The 10,521-nt window shown below is 63.0% G+C and overlaps 1 protein-coding gene across 1 annotated transcript in view; it reads right to left on the bottom strand.

Annotated features, from left to right (window-relative positions):
• Positions 1-139: 139 nt before the first annotated feature.
• TRIM29 (tripartite motif containing 29) overlaps positions 140-10,521 on the bottom strand; it is a 23,832-nt gene continuing 13,450 nt past the window's right edge. Inside the window, exons 5-8 of the mRNA XM_023749022.1 lie at positions 8,042-8,179; positions 6,027-6,128; positions 3,029-3,105; positions 140-676 (exon numbers count right to left, since the gene is read on the bottom strand). Of these exons, the coding sequence (XP_023604790.1) occupies positions 614-676; positions 3,029-3,105; positions 6,027-6,128; positions 8,042-8,179 (380 nt within the window). The 3' untranslated portion in view covers positions 140-613. The remainder of the gene's footprint in view (positions 677-3,028; positions 3,106-6,026; positions 6,129-8,041; positions 8,180-10,521) is intronic.

Here is a 10,521-nt window from a genome sequence, read left to right as displayed (position 1 = left end):
TCTGGCTCAAGTCCCGCCAGCCAGGAGAGCCGCCCTGCGGGGACTGCAGACCCAGAGTGGGTGTGGGAGCCCAGGGACGATGCCAAGACCCTGAGAAGCCTCCCTCTGTCATGGCCACGGGCTGAAGGTCTGCCAGGCTGGGCCTGGACAGGGAGGGCCAGGGCAGGGCACAGCAAGTCTCTCCTGGATGGGCCCCCGCCGGTGGGAAGTGAGGGCTGGGCCAGGCACCCACTGCTCGCAGCCTGGGGCCAGGGCTTGGAGAGCAGGGCCCATCCTAAGGGCAGCAGGCCTGACAGGAGGCAGGCTGATCCCCTGTGGCAGCCACCGCTAGTCCCACTGAAGAGAAAGGTGGGGGGTCGGGGAGAGAAGCCCACTTGTCCCCCACCCCCGTGATGCTTGGCTGCTGAGCAGAACGAAGACCGCGACCGTTAGAAACCGGACGTAGGAGAGCGGCCTGGGTGGAGTGTGGCCAAGGGGAGGGGGGTGGCCAGGATGGCCCTGGGGGCGGGCAGAGGGCTGGGGACGGCAGGCACAGCACCGGCCTTCCTGCAGCCGCGACAGTAGCAAGAGCAGCAGGGACAGCGGGAGGGGGGTGCCTCGTTCCCTCTGGAGCTCACGGGGCCTCGTTGGAGCCAATCCCGTTGCCTTTGTTGACGTAGAATGGCCGGTGGTGAGACTGCGGGAACAAGAGTAGTTAGGGGTGCGCATGGCGGGGATCCCATTAGCCAGACCCACCCCACCCTAACCCCCGGGAAGCGGCAGTGGTCTGAACCCCAACAATTCTACGAGCTGTGGCCTAACCTGCAAGCTCGATCTATGCTGTGATCAGGATCGGGCGCCCATGTCAGTTTCCAGGTTCAAATCCTAATTAGAGTTTATTTCCCTCCATTGGTTGGTGAGCTTGAACCTCAGCCCCTCGTCCAATTCCCTCCATGGCCCAGGGCCTCCCAGCCATTGCAGCTCTCGCTCTGCAGGGCTCTCTACTCAGCAGAGCCACACGCTGCTCACACACGGACTTGTAGGATTGCCGCCGCCACCCGTTACCTGGGCTACTGCTCTCACGCCCACTCTCCAGGTGAACAAACCGAGGCGCTGCGAGGCTAAGCGATTTGCCCCGGTCACCGCTGGTAAGTAGAGGAACCGGGACGCCAGGCCCGGCAGTCCGGTCCCGTGCACCCACCGTCCCCACCCATTTCTCCAAACCACTTCCGGGTCTCGAGGGCTTTGGATGTTTGCTGCTCCCTTTGCCTGAATCTCCTGACAGAGGCGGTAGAGAGAGGCCTGCGCCCGCCCCAGCCCAGCACCTCCTCTTCCATCCTGGCTCCTCCTCGGGACTCAGGAAGCACCTCTCAGGACAGAGCCAGCGACCTCTCCTGCCAGGTCTGTGTGTGACATCCAGCAGCGATTTCACATAACCAGCACTCCCCTCCTTCCTAGGCCCTGGCAGGCACTGGGACCCTGACCCTGACCCTGACCCAGGAGATACCAGGCGCCCCCACCCTGTCCTTGGCCTTGCCAGCTTAGACCCTGTATTTCCTCGGACTCCTTGCTGCGCCCGGTCCCCAGCAGCCCTGGGGCCTGGGGCCTGGGGAACGCAGGGTGGAGGCCTCAGCTCATGCCTCCGGGACCCCACCTGTAAGCAAGGGAAGAGATGGAGGCCAGGGAGGGAATGACAGGCAAGGCACACAGCCACTGAGCCGCAGCGTCCGGACCAGGTCTCCGGACCCCCAGGTGCCCACTGGACCCCAAGCCTTCAACACAGCAAAGGGAATGGCCTGGCCGTGGCTGCGCCATTCAGGGAGGCGGGTCAGTAAGACGGGCAGCAGGTCAGTGAACAGTGCTGTCTCTGTAGCCCCGAGCGGTGGGTGGGTGGAGGCGCACAGCCCAGGCACCTGGCAGGGTGTGCTCCCCCCACACCCCCGTTCCCTCTCTGGGTCGCAGTCACAGCCTGTGAGGGCTGGAAGAGCTATGACATCATCCCAGCCATCTGACTCATGTTACAGATGGGGAAACTAAGGCACCGAGGAAGAATGGCTCCCATGAGGTCACAGGGCAGGTGGTGAGAGGCCTGGGGCCTGCCCCTCCCTGGGCGTAGAATCCCCTGCCTCTGCTCCCAGCTCTGGGCGCGGCTGCTGGCACCAGGGCCCAGCCAGCCCGGCATCTGGAGGTGCCATGAGCCCCCTCCATGAGATGCGGCTCTGGGACGTGGGGGACGGGGCGGGGGGACGGGGGCTGAGCCCAGGAGCAGGGGCTTCGGCTTCCCTCACTTGCTTTGGGCACCTGCTGCTGCAGTGCCCTGGGCCCGGCTCTACGTCACATACACTGTCACTCAGCTCCAGTGGCCAGAAAGTTCAAGGTCCTCCCAACGAGCCAGCCTCTTCACTCCTGTGGCCCAGGTCCAGCCCCGCCCTGTGCTCTGACCTCCCTGTGCAAAGGCGGCAGGAGCAGCCTGTCCTCAGCAGGTGCGCCCACCTCCCAGGGCAGCGGGCTGACCCCTGCAGGGCTGGCCTGGCCTCCATGGGAGAAGCCTGTGGAGATGTGCACAGCGTTTGAAGGTGTGATCGCTGAGGTCTGTGCAGGGCCCGGCATGTCTGCTACCGAAACCTAAACACATCTGTTCCGAAGTTTGCAGACGCTGCCTCAGCTCTCCCACTGCCTCGCCAGATGCCCGTCCCAGGCTGAGCATGTCACACTCCCAGAGCTGGCAGCAAAGCCGCCATTCAGCAAGCACAGGTGCCCAGCAGCCATCTGCCCAGTAACAGCCAAGGCTGCCCGTTTTACAGATGAGAAAACAGGCTCAGCAAGTCCATGCTGACTTACGCCCCCGCCTGTGAGCCCTGGGTTCCTACTGCCCTTTGCTGTGTGCAGGTCCTCGGCCACTGCTGCCTCCTCCCGCCCATGGCCCGGAGATGCCACCGTCCCCCCACAGGCCCCGGGCAAGTGACGAGCTGTCACTGGGGAGCCCCATTTAGCGCCCCATCTGGCCATGCCTGGCCCAGACGGGCTCTCCGCAAGGCTCCTCACTCACCAGCAAAGTCTGTTTGCCAGATTTCCAAGTCTGGGGCTGGACCTTGGGGCTCTGGCTCCGCATGAGGGAGGGGTAGCCTGGGAAGACAGAGGCTGTGGTCAGAGGAGGCCCTGCACGCTGGGAGCCCCCAAGGCACGGACCCATCTCCAAAGAGACCGCCAAGCTCCATCCAGCCCGTTACCAAGGAGAGCCACCCCTGAGGAGGTGTGCAGCCCCGGGTCCCGCTGGGGAAACCTGGGAGGCTGGCCAAAGGGAGGGGCCCAAGGCAGACAGAAAGAGAAGGAGCAGGCGAGGTGGGCTGGGCCAGGCAGCAGGGGAGTGTCCCCTCAATCCAGGTCAGGGTCACCCCACTCTGTGGGAATTTTCTCCCCCTCCCCCCCAATCGCCTCCACCCCCGTCCTGAAGCCTCACCCCCTCCCAGAGCCCAGGAAAGCCTCTTCAGAGCACAGCCTGCCAGGCTCACAGGAGGCCCCCACCCCGTGCTGCACGGAGACCGATGTGCCCTCACTGATTGGCCCACTGGGCTCCGTGCTGGGTCTTGCTGAGCCCCGCCCTATCTCATGTGAGCCCAGGTTTGCTGGACACCAGCCCCGCCCTTGGGCTCTGCTGCCCCTCCTGTGTCAGAGCAGGGGGACCGGATCCCGGGAGGGGCAGCAGAGCCCTGTGGCTGTGGTCCAGGGATGAGGCCGCAGCCCCGGGGCCTGGAGCAGGGGTCCTGGGGCCCCAGGGAGGCCTGGGAGAGCTGCGGCCCCAGGACTGGGGAGGCAGGAGCGGAGCCGGGGAAAGACCAGGCTGAGGCCTGGAAGCGAAGGGACTCGGGAAGTCAGCAGGCCCTGCCTGGCCCGGGCTCAGCAGGTGAGCCTCATCCTGGGCACCAAAGGGGTGTGGGTTCGATTCCTCGTTGGGGCACATACCCAGGTTGCAGGTTCTACCCCTGATCAGGGCATGTGTGGGAGGCAACTGATCAAAGTTTCTCTCACATTGATGTTTCTCTTTCTTGCTCTCTCTCCCCTTCTCTCTAACAATCAATAAACATAACTTTGCGTGATGTTTATAGTGTGGGATTCATGAGGTCAAACAATTAAAAAAGAAAGAAAGCCTGGCCAGTGTGGCTCAGTGGTTGAGCGTCAACCTATGAACAGGAGGTCACAGATCAATTCCCGGTCAGGGCACAGGCCCAGGTTGCAGGCTCGATCCCCACTGTGGGGTGTGCAGGAGGCAGCTGATCATTGATGTTTCTCTCTCTCCTTCTCCCTTCCTCTCTAAAATCAATAAAAAAAACACAAAACATTAAAAATTTTAAAAAAAGAAATCACGTCTGTCCCTGGCGAAGGCCACCGAGAGCCCTCAGGCCTGTTCGAAGGGACAAAAGCTGGTCAGACCCAGAAGCCACCGGCAGCACCGGCAGGAGGCCAGCCCGGCTGCCCTTCCTTGGTGGGCACTGGGTGAGGGCAGAGACGAAGCAGAGACCCAGGCTCCGCCTGCACCTGGGGCGGGACAGCCTTGCAGAGAGGGTCCTGCTGACCCTGAGCAGGAGCCATTCCCAGGAAGAAAACCCCGCACCAGCCGGGGGGGGGGCCGGGGCCGCAGGGGGAGTGGGGCAGCAGGGGGCCAGTGGGCACCCACGCTCTCCCGTGTGGGAGAGAAGGGGCGGGGACGGACAGGTACCGGGACTAATTTTAAACAGCTCATTGGTGTCCACCGGCTTGGGGAACTCTGTGGTGGCCTGTCCCAAGGTGGGGAAGTGGTGGGGGGGCCGCCCAGGGCCTGCTGGGAGAGAGAGACGTTAGCAGCGCGGCGTTTCAGGGGCTGCCTTCCACAGCCAAGCTCTCTGCCTCCTGAGCTGCTGCGCCAGCTGCGGGCGGGGCTGGTCCTGGGCGGGGTCTCCTTGCTCACACGCAGCCCTGCCTCCCTCCAGGGCCCTTCCCAGGGGGCTGGTGAGCTGATCTGTGGAGGTGACAGCAGGTGTCCCAGGCTTCCTGGAGGACACAGCGCATGGGAGGGGGGCTCCCCTGAGGTCAGGCCGACCGGAGGCTCTGCGGGCAGGTGAGGAGACACTGGGGAGCAGGACACCCCACCTGACACCTGCCGGGCAGCCTTTGACTGGGCCTGACCGCAGAGCAGGGAGGGACCCGTTAGAAGCCAGACAGGCCACGGGGACCCCAGTTCCCCAGCTCCTGCCGGCGGGGACCCTTCACCTGGCTGATCGTTCCAAGACTCTGCCCTGGGCATAGGCTGGGTTCCAGCCTGGAAGAGGGGGCTGGAGGATGAAGCAGCCTTCAGAGGCTGCTGCCTGGATGTCTGCCACCCTGCGAGCCTCCCCCTCCCGCCCCCCCCCCCCCCCCGCCCAGAGCCCTGCCCCCCCCTCCGCCATCCTGTCTTCCAGGCCAGGCATCCTCGGTGCGGGACACGGGCGGGCGGGCGGCTCCCTGCACCAGGGCTCACCAAGCCTGAACATCGCCAAAGAGACGCAAGGGCCTGGGCCCACTGTGAGGGGTTTGGCGCGAGCCTCCCCTCAAAGCGACCTGCCTCCAGGGGCCGGAGGGCGGACTATGCAGCCGTGTGGAGCCGGGGAGCGGATCAGAAGTGGGGGCCCTGGAGGTCCTCGTGCCCACTTTCCCCAAAGCAGCTCGAGGGCTTTGGCTCTGCGGACCGGACCGGTGCCAGGTGCCGCCTGGCCACAGGGTTCAGCTCACCCAGCGGGGGTCAGGGGTGAGCATAGGGGGCTCAGCCCGCACACCTGGGATGGGGGGAGGAGGGGGTGGGGAGGTGTGGCCTGGCCCCATCGCCCGGACCCGCACGCCCACAGGGGACAGTGCGATTAAACAGTCCCCGGAACGCTGCCTGGTCAGCTGCCCTGGACGGTGGGGAGGGAGAGTGGCTCCCTGGCTCCCCACCCAGGGCTCGGGCCCTGGGAGGCGAGGGCCTGGCGAGTGAGGAGCAGGGCCAGGGGCAGGGCTGCCGGTGGCAGGGGAGCGGGGAGCAGGGCTCAGCTCACCTTTCAGAGAGAAGGAGGAGCCGCCTTGGAGCCCGGGCAGGGGCAGGTCCTCGGGGCCCTGCACGGTGGAGGAGTACTCCCACACTCGCGACGTGTAGTTACCTGGGCGGCAAAGGGAAGGGTCAGGCCACCGAGGTCGGCCCGGGGCCAGAGCCAGGACAAGGCCAGTCCTGTGCCTGTCCAGTCCTCGCCGTGTCTCAAGCCAGGAGGACGCTGGGCCCACTCACCTCCTGCCAATCACAGCTGTCCTTCTGAACTGGGAGGTGCTGCGTCCTGCCCTCCCCCAGGCCCTGGCTGTCCGGCTTTCCGGTGAAGGTTCAAAGCCCACGCGACACGGCCCACCGCTCTCCCCGGCTGCTGCCCACCTCTCACCACAGCCTCCACCTCCTGGCTCCCCCTCGCGCCCCCTCCATCGCTCATCATTCCACCGGCTGCACTCGGAGCTCCTCAGACACTGCAGGTTCCCTCTTGCCCTGGCTTTTTGCACAGACCAGGCCTGGGGTACTCCCCATGCACCCCACTCTCAGCAAATCCATGTGCTGGTCTTCAGTCTGTGTGAGCTCAGCCACGCCCCCCTCACCACCCGCCTGCCGGTGTCGGTGCGTGCTCAGCTGTCTGTCTCCCCACTGGGCTCCGAGGGCAGCATGGCACCCGTGCCCGGCACAGAGCCTGGTCCCAGAAGGGGCTCCTTGGATGGCTGACAGATGAAATGAACAAATAAATGCAAACATGGGCTAAACTTTAGAGACAGAGCAGCTGCTACACCTCCTGGCACTCTGCTCACCAGGTGGGGCAGCTGACACGTGTCCATCTGCAAGCGTGTCCCTGCAGCCTGGAGAGAAGGAGGCAGCGGGGGAACATGCAGGACAGTGGGGGTCCTCAGGGCCCCTCCTCTGGCCCCTCCCATCCAGCACGCAGGGTCCCAGTCCTGCGATTTCCCATGTTGCCTGCAGGGGGGTCTGGGGCTCAGCAGTCAGAGGGGCTGGCTGTCCACCTGCTGTAGGCGAGCCCCACCCACAGGGTGCCCAGGAAGTCTGCAGTCTGGACCTCAGCCAGCACGTCTGCCCAAGGCTCTCAGGCCCATGGGCCTGGCCCCGTCATTCCCTCACTTATCTGTCCTCTCCCCCCACCCCCCCCCCACCCCGAGTCCCTTCGGGCCTGAGGTGGCAGCCGTGACGGACAAGACGGAGCTTGGCCTCACAGTCTGCTGTGCGCGTGATGGTGCAATGGGGGCCAGTCCTGGACATGAGGCCTGGGCGCTGCCCGTCCAGGGGGCCCTGCCTCCAGATCCCCAGGACCTCGTTTTCTCTGAAGAGGCCCCACCTGGCCTCGGCGGACTGGCTCTGTGCCGGGGGCTGGGAGCTGGCTCAGTCTCCCCCACTCCCTCTGCACGGGGCTGGGCAGGACCAGGGGCCCCAGGAGGCACCAGGCCTCCCAGCTGGGCCCCCCAAGCCCACTGCCCGCCCTCGGCGTGAGACCCACCGCAGCACCTGGGCAGGGGCTCGGCACCGGGCTGTCCCCGGGAGGCCAGGGCTCCGTTCCCATCTCGTCTCTCCTGGGCCGAAGGGCATGTCACCCTCCCCTCTCATGGCAGGGCACCTCCCTGACGTCTGGGCGGGCCCACTCCTCCCCGTGCCACCCTGCCACTTACAGCAGCTGGCGTTTGGCTTCACGCAGATTCGCAAGGTCCCTGTGCCCCAACCGCGCTGAGGGGCGTCCCCACACCCATACCGGCCCCAGCTCCCCGCTTGTCCCCAAGCAGAAGGCCCCGGACCCAGGGTTCCCAGGGCGGCCCCTGCTCCCTGCAGCCTGAGTCACCGAGTCTCACACTTGAACACACAGGCACACTCACCCTTTACCCTCAGCAGGACCCTCCCGACCACCTCTGAGCTCACAACCCCTCCCCAATCCTCCTTCACCTTGGATTGAGAAGCCCAGCACACGGCCCACCTCGCCCTGAGCCCCGCCCACCTTGCTCCGAGCCCCGCCCACCTGGCCCTTAGTCCCGCCCCTACCTTTGGTGCCATAGAGATTATTGAAGTTCTTCTGGTTGGTGTCCTTGGGGAGGCGGCTGGGGGACACGGGCTGGTACGACGTCCTGGCCCCCCCTGGGAAGCAAAGGGGAAGAGCTGTCATCGCAGAAGGTGGGGCTGCTTACTCAGGGCGGTACCTCTGACCTGAAGGGCCCCCAGCGCCTGTCCCAGGGCCCAGATGCCACTACGACAGCTCACTGGGGGCTGGAATAAGGTGATATGTCATTTACCCCCAAGCCCCAAGTCGGGACACTTTCCTAACCATGCCAAGAGCACCAGGTGTGGCCTGGCCAGCCCTGGACACAGGGATGCATCTGGTCACCTGCTCGAGACTGAGGGTCACCAGGGGCTGGAGAGGCCAACATGCCACCCTGGGCCAGTCCCCTGTGGCTGCAACCCCCGAGGCTGGGACACCGGGCTCCTGTGAGGACGGGTGGCCACGGGGACTGTGAGGTGCTGGACGGAGGCCCCGGGCCAGCAGAGGCTGAGGAGCGGGTGCCCATGGACATGGCCAGGTGCTTCCCTGGGAGAGGGTCCTCTGCCCCCCACCCCGATGTGGCCTCTGACATCAGTCTTGAGAGGGTGGCGGGCTGGGATACACACACCCCTTTACAGACGAAAAAACACACTCCCGCCCTGGCCGGCGGGGCTCGGTGCTGAGTCGGCCTAGGAACCAGGTCAGGGTTCAATTCCCAGTCCAGGCACAGGCCCGGGTTGTGGGCTCGATCCCCAGGGTGGGGCATGCAGGAGGCAGCCGATCATGATTCTCTCTCATCATTGATGTTTCTCTCTCTCTCTCCCTTCCTCTCTGAAATCAATAAAATATATTTTTTAAAAAAGAAAGCACACTGAGGTCCTTCTGTGGGTCCTCCCTCTGCAGAGCCAACCCTGTCCGGTTCCAGCCCCTGCCCAGCCCCTGCTGGTCCTCCCTCCGACCCCCCCCCTGCAGTGCTCACACCTCTCTCCAGCCAGGCCCTCTGCACTGAGCCCACTGCCTCTTGCCGGGCCCTGGAGACCACCCCTCCTGGGAGCCTGACTGACCAGCCCCACTGCCCGGAGCCCCCAGACTCCAGCAGGCAGCCCTCCAGGGGCCATGCTTCCTGAGTCTCTGACCCTCCTTGGCCCCAGAGGGCACATCTCCTCCTGTTCCAGGGCAGGCGGGGCTGGGGCACGGGGTCGGGGGTTGGGGGGCACCTGCTTCTCCCCTGCAGATGCCCAGCCCCACGCACAGGGCCAAGAGGATCCCTCCTGGCATCCTCTCTTCTCAGACAGGGACAGAGGGTGGTGACAGTCAGGCTGTCAGGGGACACGGTGGGGTGCTCTGCCCTCCCTCCCCATCACTGCCCTCCTCCTCGCAGCCTGCGGGAGAGCTGCCCTCCCCACCATTGTCTACAGAATGGGGGGGCAGAGCAGGGGCAACTCGGGGCTCAATGCCCAGAGGCCTGGGGAGCGAGGAGAGAGGCCAGGTGGGGAGCTGGGATCTCACAGAATTGTGCCCAAAGGGCAGCACCAGGGGTCGGGGGTCGGGGGGCAGGACTCGCTGTCCACACCAGGACTGTGGGGGTGGGGTCAGGTGCGGCTGCCTCTCCAGGCCTCCACCTGAAGTCCAGGTGCTGTTTTCTCATTGGGTGGGGTGGCTACTCTGAACTGAGCTCATCCCTCCCACCCTGCACCCCACCCAGTGTGTGTCCCAGGGGGTGAGTCAGTGAGGGCTGAGGCCTCCTCCACGCATCCTTTCTGCCTCTCCCCACATGTATTCTCCCCCAGTATGTGCCTGCACCCCCTCTACCTTATGATCATGACTACCATATTTTTAAAAGCATTAACAATTTTAAAGTAAGATGATGGCTTTGAAATAACAGCAAGTAAAAGATAGTTCAGTTCATGCCCACGAGAATTTACAACTGTAAAACATGTTTAGGTTGGACTTTGAGAATTTATTTTTAGATAGATAGATGGCTCACACCATTCCTCTGTAAGGAATTGGAAAATCTCCAAGTTTTAAATTATATCTTTTTCTTGAGATTTAAGACTCAAGAGGCAGGAATTCAGTTAGGGTTACTGATAAATAGAATAGCAATTTCTTTGTAATTTTCTCTCTTGTCTTGACCTTCAATTTCTCCTAAAAAGCACTTCAACATTTTCACTCCCTTATCCTATGTTAGTATGACTTTTTACTAGCATTAAAAGATAATGACTATATATATATTTTTTACTCTAATATCTTCCAGGGTAGTGAAGTTGGTCTATAAAAGGAAATGTTAGTTCTTTTCAAGGTAAGCCATGGTGATATGGAAGCATTTACCTAGGAAGAGAGGTAGAATTAACAAAATCAAGATTAAAAAAGGACAAGAAGGGTCTGTTTTTTGGTCCAAATCTAAGGTCCTTGTTAAATTCTGTCAATACTCAGGTACATAGAATGGGCTTTTACATTCAGTTCCTACATTAAAAATTTGCTTTAT

Source organism: Myotis lucifugus, unplaced genomic scaffold (genome assembly GCF_000147115.1).
Source record: "Myotis lucifugus unplaced genomic scaffold, Myoluc2.0 scaffold_2420, whole genome shotgun sequence".
Taxonomy (NCBI): domain Eukaryota; kingdom Metazoa; phylum Chordata; class Mammalia; order Chiroptera; family Vespertilionidae; genus Myotis; species Myotis lucifugus.
Note: the sequence above shows the minus strand (reverse complement) of the source record. Positions and strands in the feature narration are given on the sequence as shown.